This window comes from Hesperophylax consimilis, chromosome 9 (assembly GCF_061612785.1).
Source record: "Hesperophylax consimilis isolate HC1 chromosome 9, BYU_Hcon_1.0, whole genome shotgun sequence".
Taxonomy (NCBI): Eukaryota; Metazoa; Arthropoda; class Insecta; order Trichoptera; family Limnephilidae; genus Hesperophylax; species Hesperophylax consimilis.
The window spans coordinates 18,355,727-18,378,126 of NC_142844.1; the positions used below are offsets into that span (position 1 = coordinate 18,355,727).

The 22,400-nt window shown below is 36.3% G+C and overlaps 1 protein-coding gene across 10 annotated transcripts in view; it reads right to left on the reverse strand.

The window, feature by feature from the left end:
- Window positions 1–22,400, reverse strand: part of dlg1 (MAGUK family member discs large 1) — a 181,972-nt gene that overhangs the window by 135,515 nt on the left and 24,057 nt on the right. For 8 of the 10 annotated variants that reach the window (XM_089635674.1, XM_089635688.1, XM_089635673.1 and 5 more), the window contains exons 2-3: window positions 22,163–22,382; window positions 15,198–15,329 (exon numbers count right to left, since the gene is read on the reverse strand). In XM_089635674.1, coding sequence (XP_089491800.1) covers window positions 15,198–15,329; window positions 22,163–22,184 — 154 coding nt within the window. In that variant the 5' untranslated portion in view covers window positions 22,185–22,382. The remainder of the gene's footprint in view (window positions 1–15,197; window positions 15,330–22,162; window positions 22,383–22,400) is intronic. The other 2 variants (XM_089635670.1, XM_089635671.1) reach the window with 1 other exon arrangement.

The following is a 22,400-nucleotide window of genomic DNA, read 5'->3' on the forward strand; positions in this document are numbered from 1 at the left end:
TATCTACTGTATACAATGCTCTATACAGTAGGTAGTGAATGGTAGACCTAACAAATTATCTCTGTACTGGAGTGGGATATGGAGTCAAGTCAAATTAGACCTAATGTAGCTTTTTAACAGTAACAATGTGAATTTAATGACAATAAAGTGAAAGGTATAAAAGATCTCGGACGACCGAAGAAAACTTGAATCACATCATTACTTGTGGTAAAATGAGACGTAAGTAATTGTGGGACTACTTTAACTCATCCCACATATGATAACACTAAAATAATTACTCCGCCGCCTGAAGCCCCGGAGGAGCTAGGCGCGGACGGGAAGACGACTCTCCGTCATTCTAGTTTCAACTTTCGACCAGACCACTACTCTCCACTACCACCGTCTCTGCGTTCGCATAACTTGTAAAATAATTCTCGCAAATAAATTCAACAAAGATCGCAGACCTTTATCTTTCAATCATCCGAATTCCTTGAACACAGATTTACGGTACCGGCAGCCACCGTAAATTACACTCCACACATCGCTATCATACTGGCGACCCCACGCTGCCATATAATGAACGAAATAGAGGTATAAGGAGAATGCATGACTTAAAAGGGAATGGTTGAAGAGGTAGATGACGTCTGAGGAAGACATAGCACGATCAAGTGAAACAAATACTTATTACAATAAAATAGTAATATTTCCATCTAAAACAGGCATTCAGTTGTCAGATACTCGAAATTCACAACCTGAAAACTTTACCCCAAGCCATTTATAAGTGCTCGAGGAATGCCGGGTACACGTCAGCTATCTTTCGTAGGCCAATACACAAAAAATGATACTGAAAGATAATTTGTAAATGATACCTACTTCAACACAAATGAAAATTGGTTTATTTATTTAGAGACTACCTGTACCCTGCCACGCGTTGCTGTCGCTCAGTCTGTCTGTGCAGATAGAGAAATAATACTCCGTGTTGCTTTTACATCTAACAGATAGCGCTGTTTTTCAAAAAATAACATTTTTATCCAACAGATGGCGCTGTTTTTCAAAAAGCATGTTTTTACCTGTGTCAGGTGATATCCATATAATATAGGTATAGAAAAACACACGAGTATTCAAATGCAACGTTGTGTAAAATTTTCAAAGCAATCGATGAAGAACTTTCGGAGATTTAAGATTTTGAACAAACGAACATTAACATTTTGTATTTGTATAGATAACGAAACATTATGAAATGTTCATGTTTTACTTTCCCCCTCACTCGACCTACAGTCAGATTTTTTAATGTACTTTTCAAAATTGGAATTACATATAATATTCAATGATTTTTCATGGGTCTTTTTTATGTAATTTTTCGCTAGAATTTACATAAAAGATGACAAAAAGGAAGTTTCGATACCTTTTTGTACCCTAGCGCAGGGCTTCCCTAACTGTGAGTCGCGACGCCCCGGGGCGCCGCGGGATCATCCCAGGGGCGTCGTGAGGCAATCTTTATAGCGAGAATATCGTTCCATCAGCACTGCAGCGTTAAGAGTTTTATTACCGTTTGCGACATCATACTTGAGTGAGACAGGTTTCTCTGCAGTTGCAATAATTAAGAATAAGTACAGATCAAAAATAAATTTAGAGGCAGAGACGAGAGTGGCGATTTCGAAACTTCAACCTCGTTTTGAGAAACTATGCTCAGAAAAGCAAGCACATCCTTCTCATTAATACCAAAGAAAAAAATTGCTTTTTTATCTTTTTTGTTTGCTTCCATTTTTGTGTTTATGTTGTGTCCTTTATTTTTTAATAAAAAATTTAGATACTATTTGGAGTTTTTCTGACAAATTGTTATTAGGTAACGTACCCATACTACGTGACCCGTTCAGGGGGGGGGGCTTCAAAATACTACGCTTGGTACAAATGAGCGGCGGGGTGCTTAGATTTTTAGTCATCGGGGGGGGGGGGGCGTCGCAAAAAATATGGCAACTTCCCAAGGGCGTCACAGTTGAAAAAAGTTTGGGAAGCCCTGCCCTAGCGAATACCCGCGTCCCTACTAGTAAAATATAATCCAATGTTTAGAAAAAGGGGTAACATAAATACTATGCGATGTTATTATTTAAGGTTATGTTTTCCCGCCATGTAAGAAAGTATGTACATAGCCAACCTACCAACCATATTGCCTGTTGCCCTTTCCACCCTGGCATACCTTTGTAGCAGGGTAGATACTAGATACTAGCCTTGTACATAATATATATGTACATGTATTATGGATACGGCAAGGTACTGGCAACACTGAAAAACAATAAACCCTTTGAGCTTCAAAGGTTTAGTACCCTCGCGTGTAGGCCAAACATAATTCAATTCTTCGGATTGATTCGTCGAGTTATAATTCAATATTCGTATCATAACCAATTAATCTATTTTTTTACTGTAGACCATAAAACACATGTAAGGTGAATAACAAAAAAAGAGGAAATCATTGGAAAATTATATTAGGAGCATAAAAAATATCGGGTATTTATGTTCAAATATACGGTTATTCGATTTATAAAAAATATCGGGTATTTATGTTCAAATATACGGTTATTCGATTTATAAAAAATATCGGGTATTTATGTTCAAATATACGGTGATTCGATTTATAAAAAAAACGAACTAAGCAACAATTGTCGCCATTGATAGCTCGTGTATCAACATTAGCAACGCCACCGACAGCGAAGATATATGTCTGTAATTTTTATGTATTTATTGTTCAAAATCTCGTAAGGAAAGTAAAAATAATTTTCTTTTTATTTAAATGGTGACGTCAGAAATTATCGGAACTTACTGTAGGGTAAATCTGTTTTCGATATCCTGTGTAAAACCGTTGTTTGTGTGGTATAAATTAACGGCATTGTTTTGATTTTAATTTTTTTGAATGACAGCTTCACAATACGACAAAAAACTTAAATTAAGAATAAAAGTTTCTAATACGGACAATTTCAAATGATTCTAGTTTAAGTCTCTGGCAGTACCCGGGCTTTACGCAAATTTGGTCGACATTTGGTGTAGACAGTGACCTTCCTCTTGTTTTTTTAAGCATATATATTCAAATATATTTTAATGTGAATAACAACTGCTCCCAAGCGTCTGGAGCCAGTGAGTCTATAGCATCACCAGTTGGGGTATGTACTATGTTGTGAGGCGGAAGAAGAATGTGGGGCAGTACCTGGTTATTCAAATCTGATCACCAAACACGGCTATCGACATTTCGAGCAAAGTTTCAATTCCGGATGGTGGTCTTACACTAGGGCGATACTGAGAGTATCTTCCACTCTGAAACGTGCCGCAAATATAGTATATTTATTTCAAATTAATAAATTGTGAAATAACGTATAAATATTTTTACGCACGCCGGAATATGAACCCACCACCTCCTGGTTGCTGTTGGAGAGCCTCACCTTTCGTCCGGGGAGGTATGCTAATGTGTTTTGAAGGTCAAGCGAAAAAAATTTCATCAATCTCTGAATAAAACTGTAGATTTGTATACAAATCAAAACAACGCCGCCCGCCCGCCCTTAAATGGGATTGCTCTATGTAATGATCTGCCCTTTCTACTTCAAACTTTTCCTTCTCTTCTTTCTACGATACATTTTCCTTAAGTCCCGTAGGTAACTTTTCCATAAGGCTTTGGTTATATATATATCCGGGGTAGGAAGGTCCTCCCTGCCGTCTTTTCTTTATTACACACCCCTTCAAGTGTGTACATCCTAGTTTGTCTACGTGACGTACGACCTTGAACGTACTCATTTCACGTGACGGTTCAGTATAAAAAGGCTTCACCGAACGTTGTGTTGGGTTTTTGTTTCTCGGTTTAGAAACCTAGTTATTTATGTTTTGTGTGGTATCCCTTGGTTCTTTTGAGATAGAGTGAGTTGAATCCATTACCGCTGTTTTTCAAAACCATTTCATAAACCTTATCTTCTAAGTCGCCTGCTCACCCCCCCCTAGCTACTCGATTCTACCTATCGTAGGGTAATGTGAATTAATAAAGTGTTAGATTTTATATATGTGATATACATACGATAAATTTATGGTGTTAGTTGTCGGCGCCATCCATGTATATATTTTGGGAGGGGAAGGAGAGGAAAGGAAATGAATTTTTTTCAAGTTAAGATTGGCTCCTCCGCTTACCAAACAAAACTGATGGATGATAATTTGAGCAAGGCGATCGATATCTGCGTGTCTGGATATCACAACCGGCCGGGTCTCCCCTTGTTCCAAATCGGCAACCTTCACGCCAGAATAAAGAAAACCAGGTCTCTTCACCAATTTCAGAATTGCCCCAATCTCAAACACCTCCAGGATAAACTACTTTACTGAGTGTAGAAGGGGAAAACCATAACATCCCTTTATCACGAATCTAGTCGCGAAAGTGTGACACGTAAGGTCCTAAGTTACGAGCCACCTCTAGAAAACATTGTAACTCCCACGTCGTCGGGGATTTACATCCCTTTCTAGGTCAATACATATATAACACACGACGATCTTGTCGACATTTTGCCCGCTTATTAACGATAGGTTGTGTGCCTACCCATTCAGCCAATTATCATGTGAGATATATGTAAGGTCTACTCGATATGCCAAATTTGGGATGAGGACTGTCTGTATTTTAATATTTGGTTCCAGTATTTATTTTATGAGGTTACTAGCATCCTCGTGTATTAGGTATGGGTAACTCCTACTGAATACCTATCCTCTCAGGTAAGGTATAAACGGATAATTGGTTTGATGTTTTGCATTTAATTTAAAGAGGCTGCCTACCTCTCGAAAGATACCTGTTGAGAAAAGTTGTTCGGTTGGTAGTTTTATTTCGGAGATTACCATCTCCCTCTTTCGACTTTAGATTTGTTTTCGTGCATCCCAATTCGTAACTTAGAAAGTCAAACAATAGATGAAAAGTATTAAATTAGAAAAGTCAAATAACAGAAGAAAAGTTTTCATTTTGTTCCGTCTGGTTGCATCCGAACGCTTTCAATTTGGGACGGCATACGCTAGCAAAACTTCCCCTTTGACTGACTGTACTCCGCGCCTCTCGGCCTATATATGAAAAGTCATTGGCCTGTCTCTCACTCACAGCTGATTGACAATCCGTCTAGGGTATTCCTTTTAATGATAACATTATTTGGGCGGCAGGTGTCGTAAACTTAGTTGTATCCGTCTTTTAAAGGGGGTCCTCTGGAATTTAATAAATAATATAAAAAACTCACCCAGTTAGGCACCTCTCATTCTCAGCGTGAAGCTTACCTGGTTACACTATATAGCTAAATCACTTTAATTTTCGACCTCCTCCCTACGCTTATAAAAGGGTAATTAAATATTCCTGTAAATAAAATTGTACCTCCCTAATCTGTTAGGATTCGAACCCACAGTTAATAATCTATTTGATTCTCTGGTTTTCGGTCTCCGTGGATAGAATGCCATCTCGCCAAATCAATAACTTAGCCCGATTAAACACTTCCTGCCTTTAAGTACATTCACTCTATTTTAAAACGCAATCAATATTTTTATTATTTTCATGTTTTTAAGACAAGCAATCTAGTTCGAACTGTATACGAAATCACGTTTAAATCAACACAACTTTATAACACAATCGCGATTGCACAACACCTGGCGCCCCTGAGGTGGGTTTTTACAAAACGGCGCTCTACAAATTATCCAATTATTATTATTGTCATTATTATTAATTGTTTTCTCACTGAGTCCAACCACTTTCACTTCGCACAAAACCGGTTCAATAATATTTCACTTTAGTTCAAAATTCCACAATACTATTAACACCATCTGAATCCACTAATTCACTGCAATTTCACACAACACTTCTCATTTGTATAGATTTCATGGAGCTGTCAACGCACTCAAGTTCCAAACCTGACTGTCGCTCCGGTCTCCTTTCCCGTGGGAATCTGTTTACTCAAGGCCTGTCTGTCAATAAATCTTCCGTCGTTGTTTAAACAAAAAATTTTTAGAGCACGTTATTTTATTATTTATCGTTTATTTTTGTGGATGTCCAAAACATCACAGCCTCCCTTTAGTTCTAAGCCCAACGGGTAATCTCGCTTCCTCGTGTTAGTCGATGGGATTAGAAATAACTATAGGTAATTTACGTTTCTCGAATACCTCTGTATTTATTTTTTATTTTTATTTTAAATTTTGTTTTAATTCTTCCAAAATGTTGAGCGCCCCTGTTCTTCGTTTCTAACCTAGCATCTGTTTATTTTTTTGGTTCCCGTGATTATCGGCTTGTTCTACTGGTGAGTTTTTTTCCGCCCTCAGCTTTTTCAAGTGTTTTTGTCTCTCTATGGGTAGAAATTCAATATGTCATGTCACACTTGTTTATTTTTAAACTCTGAGTTATTTGTTTAAACAGTGTTGTTTCACCTCAATACGTTATTTGTATTATGTTCGAGTGTTATTTATTTTCATGTTGATTTGTTTTTATTTTGTGTCCTCGGCGGTGATCCGATGGTTTTGTCTGTCTTTTATTATTTATGTCTTAAACATTCTCTGCCTTTTAGATCTGGAATAAACAATAATTGTTTACATTTATTCAAATATCAACGGTATAAAATATGCCATATACTTCACGATATCTGAATGCAATGTTTATTTTAGATTTGTCCCAGCTATCTTATTCTTGTGTTATAATTAATCCGATTTCGATGTTTGTTTATCCTTTGGCTTCGTTGTTTATGAACATTTTAGATGTTTTTTGTCGTCACAATGAATTCAATGTTTTCCGGGTCTGTCTGTTTATTCTATTTTGCCTTTGAAGTACGATGTCTCTGTTATCATTTTTGACGATAGGTACCATTTCTTTTGCTGTTAATGTGAATTAATAAGGTTTATGAAATCCATTTTTTTTTTTTCAACAACAGTAATGAATTCAAACCAGCTTGTATATCTATCTCTCCTGGTTTGCGGCATCAGATGTAATGATCTGCCCTTTCTACTTCAAACTTTTCCTTCTCTTCTTTCTACGATACATTTTCCTTAAGTCCCGTAGGTAACTTTTCCATAAGGCTTTGGTTATATATATATCCGGGGTAGGAAGGTCCTCCCTGCCGTCTTTTCTTTATTACACACCCCTTCAAGTGTGTACATCCTAGTTTGTCTACGTGACGTACGACCTTGAACGTACTCATTTCACGTGACGGTTCAGTATAAAAAGGCTTCACCGAACGTTGTGTTGGGTTTTTGTTTCTCGGTTTAGAAACCTAGTTATTTATGTTTTGTGTGGTATCCCTTGGTTCTTTTGAGATAGAGTGAGTTGAATCCATTACCGCTGTTTTTCAAAACCATTTCATAAACCTTATCTTCTAAGTCGCCTGCTCACCCCCCCCTAGCTACTCGATTCTACCTATCGTAGGGTAATGTGAATTAATAAAGTGTTAGATTTTATATATGTGATATACATACGATAAATTTATGGTGTTAGTTGTCGGCGCCATCCATGTATATATTTTGGGAGGGGAAGGAGAGGAAAGGAAATGAATTTTTTTCAAGTTAAGATTGGCTCCTCCGCTTACCAAACAAAACTGATGGATGATAATTTGAGCAAGGCGATCGATATCTGCGTGTCTGGATATCACAACCGGCCGGGTCTCCCCTTGTTCCAAATCGGCAACCTTCACGCCAGAATAAAGAAAACCAGGTCTCTTCACCAATTTCAGAATTGCCCCAATCTCAAACACCTCCAGGATAAACTACTTTACTGAGTGTAGAAGGGGAAAACCATAACATCCCTTTATCACGAATCTAGTCGCGAAAGTGTGACACGTAAGGTCCTAAGTTACGAGCCACCTCTAGAAAACATTGTAACTCCCACGTCGTCGGGGATTTACATCCCTTTCTAGGTCAATACATATATAACACACGACGATCTTGTCGACATTTTGCCCGCTTATTAACGATAGGTTGTGTGCCTACCCATTCAGCCAATTATCATGTGAGATATATGTAAGGTCTACTCGATATGCCAAATTTGGGATGAGGACTGTCTGTATTTTAATATTTGGTTCCAGTATTTATTTTATGAGGTTACTAGCATCCTCGTGTATTAGGTATGGGTAACTCCTACTGAATACCTATCCTCTCAGGTAAGGTATAAACGGATAATTGGTTTGATGTTTTGCATTTAATTTAAAGAGGCTGCCTACCTCTCGAAAGATACCTGTTGAGAAAAGTTGTTCGGTTGGTAGTTTTATTTCGGAGATTACCATCTCCCTCTTTCGACTTTAGATTTGTTTTCGTGCATCCCAATTCGTAACTTAGAAAGTCAAACAATAGATGAAAAGTATTAAATTAGAAAAGTCAAATAACAGAAGAAAAGTTTTCATTTTGTTCCGTCTGGTTGCATCCGAACGCTTTCAATTTGGGACGGCATACGCTAGCAAAACTTCCCCTTTGACTGACTGTACTCCGCGCCTCTCGGCCTATATATGAAAAGTCATTGGCCTGTCTCTCACTCACAGCTGATTGACAATCCGTCTAGGGTATTCCTTTTAATGATAACATTATTTGGGCGGCAGGTGTCGTAAACTTAGTTGTATCCGTCTTTTAAAGGGGGTCCTCTGGAATTTAATAAATAATATAAAAAACTCACCCAGTTAGGCACCTCTCATTCTCAGCGTGAAGCTTACCTGGTTACACTATATAGCTAAATCACTTTAATTTTCGACCTCCTCCCTACGCTTATAAAAGGGTAATTAAATATTCCTGTAAATAAAATTGTACCTCCCTAATCTGTTAGGATTCGAACCCACAGTTAATAATCTATTTGATTCTCTGGTTTTCGGTCTCCGTGGATAGAATGCCATCTCGCCAAATCAATAACTTAGCCCGATTAAACACTTCCTGCCTTTAAGTACATTCACTCTATTTTAAAACGCAATCAATATTTTTATTATTTTCATGTTTTTAAGACAAGCAATCTAGTTCGAACTGTATACGAAATCACGTTTAAATCAACACAACTTTATAACACAATCGCGATTGCACAACACCTGGCGCCCCTGAGGTGGGTTTTTACAAAACGGCGCTCTACAAATTATCCAATTATTATTATTGTCATTATTATTAATTGTTTTCTCACTGAGTCCAACCACTTTCACTTCGCACAAAACCGGTTCAATAATATTTCACTTTAGTTCAAAATTCCACAATACTATTAACACCATCTGAATCCACTAATTCACTGCAATTTCACACAACACTTCTCATTTGTATAGATTTCATGGAGCTGTCAACGCACTCAAGTTCCAAACCTGACTGTCGCTCCGGTCTCCTTTCCCGTGGGAATCTGTTTACTCAAGGCCTGTCTGTCAATAAATCTTCCGTCGTTGTTTAAACAAAAAATTTTTAGAGCACGTTATTTTATTATTTATCGTTTATTTTTGTGGATGTCCAAAACATCACATCTATTAACATGTTAATTAACCATCCGACTAACTAACTTCTTCCTTTTTTATTAGGTGGATGGTTTAATTTCGGAGGTGAACGACGGCAAAACGTTTCGCCTGTGACGCAGTCATCATTACATGAAAATATAATCTACGTTTTCGTATTCATCGTCCAATTAATTTCGCCCAGGGGGGCAGGAGTTTTTCGACACGCTACTAACAAGTATGTCAATAAAACTGAAAAACTGCAAACTTCTTGGATTTGTTGTTTTGCGTTTTTTTACAATGTCTTAGCTATGTTTGCAGTGGTGATCGGATAAATCATCACATTGATAATTCATCACATCTTTAAAAAATTATAATAAAAAATAATCATAAAAAGTAATGAAACAAAAAAATTATTAACTGGGTTAGGTAGGTTAGGTTAGGTTAGGTTAGGTTAAAAAAATCATCGTTTCCAATGACTTTATATCACTTTTTAGATGTGTGTTGAATTGTCACTGTGTTGAGTTATCATGGAACCGTTTGCAGTCTATAAATTCGTCGTTGTTTTAAAAATTGTCGTAATAAGAAAATTTTATGTAATTTCGTGAAAATTGTAAATGGTCTTTTGGTATCACTTAAGCAAAAAAATATGGTGTTTTGAATTTCAGCTTTCTTTCGCTAAGTTCTTCGCTAAGGGTAATTTTACTGAAATTATGGGTCGTTTAGCTTTGATTGGTAAAATCGATCCCAATTATTCGATTTGCGTTCAATATTTTAATAATGATCAGGCGAATGTCAACATTGAGTACAGTGTACACATCATATCTTCCCTCTTTCGAGAGGACGGGCTTAATATAGGATGTATCGATTTCAGTACACCCCTCGCGTTGACGAGTTCAACGTAAATGAGTGCAGAACAGATCAAGCATCGCCAACCTTTTTTTAAACTCGGGCCTGATTCTGAATAATCGAAACACTGAGTGTCAAAAATAACTAGTAGTTTTGTGAATTGTAAACCCTCGTCCAAAGAGTATGTTTCTAATTTTCTCTTACATAATAAGTCAAAACCAACATTTAATCTGAAATCATAAGATTTTAAGTAGGTACTTAAATACCTATCTACTTAATTTATTGAAAAACGTATATTTTTGGTAACAGTTTTATATTTTTAAATAAGGAATTATACAATTTGGGAAAAAGAAACTTCACATCTTTTCACAAAGACAATTATTTTTCAAAATTTCTTCAGGGAGGTAGGTATCGTAATATTGAAAATAATTCCAAATAAACACGACGTATTTCACATTTGAAAAAATTATCTTAACGGCCATTATCTTGAAACGGAAGCGGAACGTACAAACAAATTTACAGATAGACGAAATGCAAAACCGTTGAGTTAAAACTGAACTTATCTTAGAAAATAAGTACTATGTTTCCCTTACTAGAGGTAATTACACCATTATAAAAAAAAGGTTTGATTATAATAAGGCATTCTGCACTGCACTGTGCACATCTGAGCTGTGGACACATTACCCAGAAGCGCAATGGGACAAGCTGAGGATGTGCTACAATAATGCATACAGGCAGCTCATGCAACTACCGAGGTTCTGCAGTGCCTCCACAATGTTTAGGGTGCACTCATTCCCCGCCTTAATTCGCCACCGACTAACCAGCTTCTGGGGTAGGACTCGGAAGTCAACCAACATCATCGTTGTGGCTGCATCCGAGTGGCTCAGTTCCCCACTCAATGAGCGATGGATGCAGATGATGCGGCGACCTTCCTGATGGACGGTTTCATTTAATTTAATCTAACTGTTTTAATTGTATTACCTATTTATATGACTATTTTATTTTTTATTTATATTTTAATTTTATGTTTAGGTACCTGCCTAATATCTTTTTTCTCTTTGTTTTATCTTATTTCCATTTTTATAATTTTTTACTTTATTTTATTGTTTTACTGCATTTTATGTAATATGGCAGACTGGGTTTGCACTATCCTCCCAGTCCTGCTGGATTAAAACTTAAATAAAAATAATAATAATAAATATATACTGTCCGATGATAGGCAACATTCGGCGGGAGAAGGGACCAGAAGAAGAAAAAGAACGGAAGAAAAATTCTAACCATTTCATACAACTTATTTGTAGTAAATAATTTTAAAGAGGGCACCTTTTAATCTATTATTATTTAAGTATTGACAGTTTCAAAAAAGTTTTTCGAACTAGTTTGGAACATTCGTCTACAGTAATCTCTTACTCCGCAAATGCCCAAAGATGCTGAATGTGTACATAGCAAAATCGACGCACGAGTCAAATCGACCAATGTTCTTTTTATGTTTTCTTTTGATTTCGGGTTCACCCATACAACGAAATAAATGTTAATTGAAGGGCATTCGTTGCCGCCAAAAATGAAAAATTAACTTTTCTTTTCAAACTCAATCCACGCTTTCATCCTCAATCCTTTCTAACGTATTCCGGTAAATTTATTTATGTAAACACGGACATTTTCCCACCTCCAGAAGAAATTTAATTTTCATACGAGTATTAAATGCGAACGCAAGTCGGGTAGCATGTTACCAGCACTGTCAGTAGCAAGTGCAACTGCGCATCGTGCAACTGACGTCAAACCCGTTGTCGACGCGTTGCGTCGCTTACGAACACTAATAATAATAATAATGTTTGGCTAATTTAAAATCATCTAAAGGGCGCTGTACAAATATATTATTAAGATAGTATGGCGGATAGTCACGAGGGGCTATACTTAGCGCACAAAACTCAAGTCGCTTATGAGTATATCCGTGAGCGAATGGCCTTAGGTATGGTAGAATTCATCACCAAAATTTTACAGGAAATCAAAATGATAAATTAGTCACCACCAAATATATCCAAAACACAGCCATGTAATTAATAAGCAAGGCGAATTATTATTTAACACATTCATTGCGGGAAACGAGAAAACTCGTCATACGCCCTTTTACATTAAGAGGCGGGAAACGAGTAACGAGGGAAGCGGGAAACTTGTAAACAAGGGGTTCTAAATGGGTGCGGGGTCATGTGTTTTCTATTGTCGGCGGTACCCGATCTATCTACCTGCCAATACAATGAGTTTGAAACACAAAAAAAATAATAATAAAATCGCTGTCGCGTATGTTAACTACGCCGTAAAACGCGGTACATGTGCAAGTTTTGTAATGTGCCCCTGCATTAAGGAAAGTGTTTCGAACGCTATCACACATTGAAGCACTATTAGGTTATAGTTTTTTTTTATATGGATTGAAAATTTCTAAACAATCTTGTAATTTTGTATGAATAAATTTCGATATGTTATTTCGATTGTGAAATACTGTTTTTTCTATGATTCCCAAGAAAGTAGAAAGTTTTTTTTTATAAAAAAAAGAATTACACATACATTGTTAAATAAATAAATAGAAACATCTTTTTAAAGTAAAAAACTGAAAATATCATCGAAAAATATCAAATAGATCATAAGATATGAATATTTTGCGGAAAGTCTAATTTTGGCGCTAAAATTTAAAAAAACACACGCGCTTCGCCCCCAATTTGGCGGTAAAATGCCCGACCATATAGTGTTAAGATAATTTACTGCTCACTGAAAAATAAAGCATTTTCTTTAGAGATCATTTTTAGAAAAAGTTCGCGGTTCGCATATCAAAAGCCCGCAGACCACTGGTTGTCAGTTCTGGTGTAGGCTGTATATTGTATAATCGTGTAGTGGTAGACAAGGGTGGGGAGGGGTGGCTCGCAGGCTGTAGTACGTAGCACCTACATGGTGCTATAATTATGATTGAATGGCAATCTATAGCATGGAACGGTCGAAATTAAACGTATAGGTACCTACTAAAGCTATCAGTTTTTTTATTTGAATAATTTTATTTTTTCATTCATCCCGAGAAAAATAATTTCTCTCGGGGTCTTGGCCCCTGGGGACGCCGTATGAAGGGTCTCCTTGTGATGAAAGGAAGAAGCGAACCTGGGTGTTGAAGAGACCATGTTGTAGGAGAGGGATCAATTACGCTAGTTCTTCGGATCATTTTCCATTGAATTACCGATAGAACAAGGACAGCATTCGCACCCGACGCCTGTGCTATAAAGATTTTGATCCGAGTCAAGGATTTTTTCACGTATTTTGGGGATCCAGACCAGAGGTGGCTGCCAATTTCAACCATGGGACGCACTTGCGATTTGTACAGGGTTAGCAGTTAAACGTGTTTTAATATTAAAATTGTTATGTGTTTCCTAATTTTATACACCGCCCCCTTTGCAATTGATGAGTGTTTTCACAAAGAGAAATATCTTCCCCAAACGGGATTTTTTATCCTTATTCTGTAAGAAATGGCAAAATCAGCTTTGTGAAGAAAAAAAAATCAAATGAGTAGATATTTCTCGTTTATCTAAATTCGCAATTTTATACCTCCTTTAAAAGAAATCACAGATGAATTTTTACGTTTAAAGATTATCATAAAATTTTGATTATTCACTTAATTCCATTCCTGAGAGAAAATTATGTCCTAAATCCTGTATCTAAATTTCGCTAATAAACAATTAGTTAATGTTAATTAAGTGTTAATCTCAAGTGACCTACCAGGGAAGTATTGTACTGTATATTATCTCCATATATAGTTAGTAATAACATAGTAGAAATGTATTATATACTTGTACAGCGCCCTTGAGGTGATTTTACACAAAAACGGCGCTATAAAAATCATCCAAATATTGTTATTATTATTGTTATTAAAACTGTCTCACGGAAAAAAAGGTCCTCAATTAGGTATGTATAAGATTTTAATTAAATGAAGCCAGTAAGAAGATGCTTATTCCAGAATGAATGCGACAATACCTATTGTAAATAATTTAGACACAAGACAACAACATAATATAATAACAAAATATTTTTCTCCAAATCTACAAACAAGTAAAATCCCAAATAAAATAATGTCTCTAACAGCCTGATATTATATAAACACAATGTCCTTCAATGATGTCACGAATCCTAGGATTAAAAAATATTACTCACTGTAAAAAGTAACTTTTAGTGTCGGTCAAAGAAAGGTCGGTCGAAAAAAGGCCAAGAAAGCCGATAGGGAATGATAATCAATCAACCATAAAATAAGTCTGTCATAATTATAAATGATCGCTTGTAAAATCGCTCCTTCGTAAAATATGTTGAAGACAAAATCAATCAATAAAGCTACAAAATCTGCTTATTTTTCTCGTTAACTAAAATTGTTGTAAATCACATAAAATTGAACACACCAATATAAACAAATCCAGTTTTATTTAAAACGTGTTTTCAAATTTACACAACTCATAAACAACCCCTTTTTAAAGCTTTACTAATAAACGGTACATATACTAAAATGATGTTTAACGACCGTACATGGTACCGTACATATTGCTTACATAGCGGAAGGGGATTGTTTTATCTGTGTTTTAACATTGACTTTCGTATTATTTTTGTGATCGATATATTTTCGTGCTTGTTATTAAAAGTTGTGCAAAAATAAAAAAAATAACGATGTTACTACCAACCGATTTCTGGAATAATTTATTTTTCCATCCACACATTGAATGGCTTTTGACTAAACAGATTTTTGCCATACATAATAACAAAAATTATTGTTCATGACGATAATTAATTTCACGTTAAATTTCAGAAAGTGGACGGTTTTTTGACGTTATGGGCGCAAATGAAAACTCGAAACATATTTTAAAACAGTCATGTATTTAAGGAATAAAATAAATTAATAGGTAGATTAGGAAATAAGTTTAGTGGACTTACCAAGTAATGCCTGAAACAGCCTAGACTTGAATATCCTGATGACCCTCTCGATGGCTATCCTCAGCTGGCGGTCCTGTGCCTTGGTCAGCTTGGAGTGGTAGTCCTCCAGCAATTCTAGCGCACGGTGCGCTTCTGAAACCAAAAACAAAAGTTCCTGAGTTACTGTTTGTAAAGTCACACTTTGATCTGAAACGAAAACAAATGTTCCTTAGTGTATATCACACTCTACGACTGTCTACAGAAGGCCTTGATCACAATATGCTCGTGAATAAACACGTTCCAGGGTATCGATTCTCCGATCCAGGACGCTCGCAATCGCCGTCGAAAGTACATACATTGGTCGACGATCTTATTCTTGAGTATCGTCGAAGGTACATAATTACATACGCGAAACGTAAAAGTCATTCCACTCGAATAATGAGTGGGTCGGACAACTCGTTGTTCGAGTGAAATAACTTAATCGAAAATGAGCTGTAAGGGTGCATGTCTAAATGACATATGAACGAGACAACCGAGTTTGAGAGAGACAGCATGATAGTGAAAATGCTAATAAAAGAGAATGCCTGTTGTGTTTCCTCATCTTAACCTATCTTCCGAGCGTAAACTTATCTGAGACATTTGAATTATACCCGTTAAATTCTACCAACAATAATATTATAATCAACAGAAATTTGTTTGGCATTGATCACATTATCCAAAGTCGAACAATCACCACACTCCATAACCAAAACATCTGAGTGTCTGTTGAACCAAGTAAATCTCATTCTGATAACGAAACCTACTTTCCTGAAAATCCGTTGGACAAGTAACACCTAACTTTTCTGGTGATAACTAAACCTCGTCTCTCGCAGAAGCAGAAAACAAATTGACGATTCAGGTCGAAGAACGACACAACAACCTAAAATCGTGTTAGGAGATGTTAATTGCTAAAGTTTTTTTGTTAAAAGTTAATACATTAAGTCGAGTTTACGTTCATCCATAAATCAATGAACCAAATTAAAATTTAGTACTTGCATAAAAATGGCAGAGAACTGGCAGTAGAAAATAAAAACCATTTTTAAACGCCACCCTTTTCATATAAATTAACTTTTTTAACTAAACCAACCTCTGTTAACGACAAAAACAAACATTTGGCGTGAAAATAGTTGAGGCTTAAATTGTAATAACTTATACTCGTATTATCGAATAGGAAGAACGGAATAACGCCATATTTACAAAGTTTTACTGGAAGTGAAAACAAGTTTTTACGTTTTGCAAGGCTCAGATATTTCGTATTCAGACGTTAGAGCATCATAAATCACTCCAACACTCGCCCACGGAATTAGTCGAACTTTTTTTCTGATCACAAGATTGGGTAACAGCATTTTTTTTTTCAAATAGTGTTTTGTTTTACTTCAAAATAATAATAATACATCGTATAAGTAAATTAAGGGCTTTTGCTTTTACGAAAATCTCTTCACGGTTTGTCTTGGAATTGGTTTTAAAACTGTGAACTTGTATGAGCCCTTAAAAATCCCCAAAAATCTAGGGTTTCCGTCAAACAACATGCAGCTACCTCATTGATCTATGAGGTACAGGTCGACAAAATCTAGGGTTTCCGTCATGTAATAGGCAGCTACCCCATTGATCTATGAGGTACAGGTCGACAAAATCTAGGGTTTCCGTCAAGGCACAAGCAGCTACAATTGAAGGGGGCGCTTCGATCGTTAAATATGCTTTAAATGACATCATCACAGAGATGGCTCATAAGAAAATGAATGTATATGTAGCAGCCGCATCGCCACTGCTAGGATCATCATTTCATAGATCAGACCGCACGTGTAGGAAGGCGAAGAAAAACTGAATCAACAATCAGACTAAAATGCATTACGAAACTTGAATTGAAATATCGACCTTAGATACCGCGATACGTAAACTGCTGATAAGACGAACGTGAAGGAATGCAGGGTGATGCAAAACATTCATACAATGAATCGAGTCTTTGCTCCAACCCGTGGAAGACGAGAACAAATGAATCAGCACCTATATAAGCGGAGGAGGACCTAAGTACTTGCATTACCCGGAAGACTCCACGTCTTCACCAGTGCTGAACACATCCAAGAGTCTGGTCTCCACCAACGCGGTGTCGACTCACTGACCCGCGCCTCGACCACACCATTGCCGTTATCGCCGTCTACACCTGGTGTCATCGTCATCGGTCCAGAGCCATCTCTCAACTGCGCAACTCAACTGACTCAAAATAAAAGCTGTGACACAACTCCATCATTATCTTTCATTGTCACAATACCAGATCCCTAAATATATAAGAATAAGTATAAAAGAACAAAGGTGCAAATGCACACCTTCAACTTTAATGTTGTGTTCAGAAATTAGTGGTAATATTACCGAAAGAAGATGATTCTGTGATCGTATTCTAAGACTATATTATTTACTTTTATTGGGAAACTTGTCGAATTCTGCTCCATGCAAAGGCTTTTTAAAGGAACTTAAATATGTATCGAAGACAACTATTGAAGTCGGGGGTTTACGTAAGCATGCACAAAATAGATTTTAGGGTGTTAGTTTAGGTTATTTTAATTTTTTTTCCGTTTTTCCTCATCTTCAAACTTAACATTGATTCTGAAAAAATGTTACTTTAACGCATCTTTTACCATCTCCCACGACATAAATTCTCTTGTAGTAATTAAGTTGAAATCAAGTGATATTAATAATTTTGTTCCATACTAAGCGTGCAGTGGAATTCGACAAGTTTATCATTCTATATTTAACGCTTTGCAAGGAAGATAGTTACACGAAATAGCAATTTTTTTATTATTTTGAAAGATATGTATCAATTAACCATTTATTAGTATGTAAAATCGAAATAAAACGAAATCGAATTCTCAGATAGAAAGTATGAATCTAAAAAATCAAGACATGTGTTCCCTTGTTTGTTTAAAACAAACTGTCAAATTCGAATGTGAAGGAAACTTAATGTGGAGAACAAATTTTAGTGTTGCCATAGTAATTTAAAGTGATCCTACTCGTATAATTTATAGAATATTATTCAAAGCCCCACATGGCCATTTGATTATTTTTGTAATGTTTTTTTTTTTCATTATTTCTGGCTTTCACCCTTCAAGGGTGTTCTTGGCCATCATTTACAATTATTGAGAAATGAAAGGTGAATTTAAATATTAATTTTATTTAAATAGGAAAATTTCAAAATTATAATGAAAATTGGAGTCGAGTTCAAACTTAAAAGAGATGAGATGTTGAATGGAGGGAAGGCAATTTTAGATAAGGCTTGATAGAAGAGAGGATATTTGTTTAGAGAGGGACAGCCAAAAAATATGTGATCTAAAGTTCCCATTTCTAGACCACAGAATGTACAATCTGGGGAGTCAAGGACGTGAATTTTAAAAAGGTGGAAAGGAACGGAACATCCGTTGTCAACGTGTGTCCGATCCTCATTCGAATGAGTGAAGAAATTTCTTTTTTGGAAAAATGAGGAAATTGCTGAAACCACGGTTTTGATGGAATAGTCAAAACCTTACATTAATTACATTACAAAATATATTAAAATTTAACATTTCTATTTTTGAGACCGATAATTCGTGGTGGAATTCCATTATAATATATTATAATAAAACAAATAAAAAACTTTATTCCACTTAATTTTATTTTGACCGTAACCGGTTTCAGCTCGTCAAAGCCATCATCTGAAGATGGCTTTGACGAGCTGAAACCGGTTACGGTCAAAATAAAATTAAGTGGAATAAAGTTTTTTATTTGTTTTATTATAATATAAAATTTAACAAATTCAACATATTTTGTAATGTTCTAATATCGAAAAATTAACTAACCAATGGTGCATTGTTTAAAAATGCGGTCAGAACTGGTTGCAACAGATTCTCTGTATTTGTTAAATTTTAATCCTTTTTTGTCGGCCGATTTTTCCCTCTTCAAATATTTTGCTTAGGGTCACACGAGTCCCCAGGTTGACCTCTTGCCCCGGATTTGCTCAAAGGTAGACATTAGAACGAATGTCTGGAATGTATGCAGGCCACATAGCGCTGTGCCTGAAAAACGTGCTCCGGTAGTTCGAATTTTCTATTTTCTGAAAAATGGTTAGCAAAACCACTCGAATGACATAATGCATTTTTCGGAAGCAAATAGAGAAAACAATTTTCACTACGCACCACGCATCGTTCCAGTAGTGCCGTATAGACAATATCAGAGGAATGCAAAATGACATATGAGTATACATTTTTATTCCAAACTAGCTTTACCCCGCCACGCATTACTGTGGTTCAGTATATCTGTGCAGATAGAAAACCAATAGCGCGTGTTTTTTTTAAGCACGTTTTTAAAAACCGTCACAGGTGGCATCTATAAAGTATAGGTATATAAAAACGCACGCGTATTTGAATGCAACGTTTTGTCAAAATTTCAAAGCAATCAGTGAAGAACTTTCCGAGATTTAAGATTTTGAACAAACGAACATTAACATTTTCATTTATCTATAGGGTTTTCCAATAAGAGGTGTTATTTTTAATAACCCGCTATTTCGGTAGATGTTACTTTTGAAGCTCTCATTTTTTAACATTTGACAAGTAGAAACTACGTCATTAATAAAAATGGAACGATACATGCTTCTAATTCATTATAAAATGGTGGAAATTTGGCAGAGACGGTTCGTAAAACTCGAACATTTTTGGGTCGTCGTGAAGCACCTTGTCGGACCGCAATACAGAAATTGGTGGAAAAATTCGAGCTCTTGGGACAACTTAGTGATGTGGAGAATAAAACCCGTGCACGTCGCTCAAGAATAGCCAATAGTATTTCTGCTGTAGCCGAAAGTGTTGAAGAAAACCCAGGTTTGTCCATTCCTCGTCGTTCTTTGGAATTAGGCATTCCACAAAAGTCATTAACACAATTAGTTCAGTTAACACAAGAACTCAAGGCGGCCGATCATCAACAACGTCGTGTCTTTGCTGATTGGGTCCTTGAAATGCGTGAAAATGATCCGCAATTCCATCGAAAAATCATCTTGAGTGATGAGGCCCATTTCCACCTCTGTGGCTTCGTCAACAAGCAAAATTGTCGCATCTGGGGTTCGGAAAACCCAAGAGTTACTGTTGAAAAACCTCTCTATCCTCAACGTGTGACTGTTTGGTGCGGTTTATGGTCCGGCAGAGTCATTGGACCTTACTTTTTCGAAAATGAGGCTGGAGCAACAGTTACGGTGAATGGATTGCGCTATCGAGATATGATTGATTTTTTATGGCCGGAATTGGATGGTATTGATCTGGATAACGTTTACTTTCAACAAGACGGCGCTACGTGCCACACAAGCAACGAAACCATTGATCTTTTACGGGAAAAATATCAAAATAACACCTCTTATTGGAAAACCCTGTATATAAATATAAATACGTTTTTTTTAAACAGCTCCATCTGTTGGATTTAAAGGCAACATGCGCTATTGTATTTCTATTTGCACAGACATACTGAGCCACAGCAACGCGTGTTGGGGTACAGCTAGTATAAATATAAATACATTTTTATTTATATAAGATAGATATGGTCAGGAATCGCTGGTTAAAATACTTTGGGTAAGAACTGATACACCCTGTGTACATATATCGTTAGACTACACGTCACGCAAATACGTAGGTACACACATATATTAAGTAACCATCTACATATTCCCGTACGAGCCGGGATGTTAAGGTTCAGTTTCCACAACAGATCTATTTTCAAAGATAGCAAAAAATCAAAGAAAACAAATAAATGATTCGAAATTTCTCCTAGTAGGTGACGCCTTGTTACAAAACCACATTTTAAAAAAAATGTCATAATGCTTTAGCTTGTAACCTAAGCAAAAGAAACAACCGAATGCTGTTCAGAAAGAACAAAGGGATCAGAATGGTAGATACTCTCAGTTTTGCCTTGCTGAAATAGCACCATTCAGAATCGTACTTTAGCAGTATTTGAGTAGCCAGTTACTTCCCAATTTTTTATCTTTTCTATCTCTTTCCCTTCTGTAGTCCATTTAGCTTGTAACCTAAGCAAAAGTCACAACCGAATGCTGTTCAGAAAGAACAAAGGGATCAGAATGGTAGATACTCTCAGTTTTGCCTTGCTGAAATAGCACCATTCAGAATCGTACTTTAGCAGTATTTGAGTAGCCAGTTACTTCCCAATTTTTTATCTTTTCTATCTCTTTCCCTTCTGTAGTCCATTTAGCTTGTAACCTAAGCAAAAGTCACAACCGAATGCTGTTCAGAAAGAACAAAGGGATCAGAATGGTAGATACTCTCAGTTTTGCCTTGCTGAAATAGCACCATTCAGAATCGTACTTTAGCAGTATTTGAGTAGCCAGTTACTTCCCAATTTTTTATCTTTTCTATCTCTTTCCCTTCTGTAGTCCATTTAGCTTGTAACCTAAGCAAAAGTCACAACCGAATGCTGTTCAGAAAGAACAAAGGGATCAGAATGGTAGATACTCTCAGTTTTGCCTTGCTGAAATAGCACCATTCAGAATCGTACTTTAGCAGTATTTGAGTAGCCAGTTACTTCCCAATTTTTTATCTTTTCTATCTCTTTCCCTTCTGTAGTCCATTTAGCTTGTAACCTAAGCAAAAGTCACAACCGAATGCTGTTCAGAAAGAACAAAGGGATCAGAATGGTAGATACTCTCAGTTTTGCCATGCTGAAATGGCACCATTCAGAATCAAAACGTTTCTTTATCAGTATTTGAGTAGCCAGTTACTTCCCAATTTTTCATCTTTTTTATCTCTTTCCCTTCTCTAGTCCATTAATGCTATATGATTCACGATATATGCTATTATGATATATAGCAAAAACACACCCTTAATGAGAATTCCAAAGTCCCTTTGGCTCAGGACACGTAATCGACGACGCTTTTGCGGTATTCACATTATATAAAGAAAAAAACTTACAAAAAAATAGGTACTTACCTATTTTTCTCTGCGTGGGCATTTTGTGTGCGTGCTGCCAATTTATATATTACAGATTGGCATACATTGTTCAGGCGGCCAAAGAGAAACAAACAAACTATGTTTCAATCCATCGATATTTTCGTATTCACAATTTCTACAGTAGCGACGTCCCCGACTGCACAAGTTTTTTATAAGCTAATATCAAATTTGATTGATTCAATACCGGCTTTGCGACTTACTTGATGAACTTACTTGA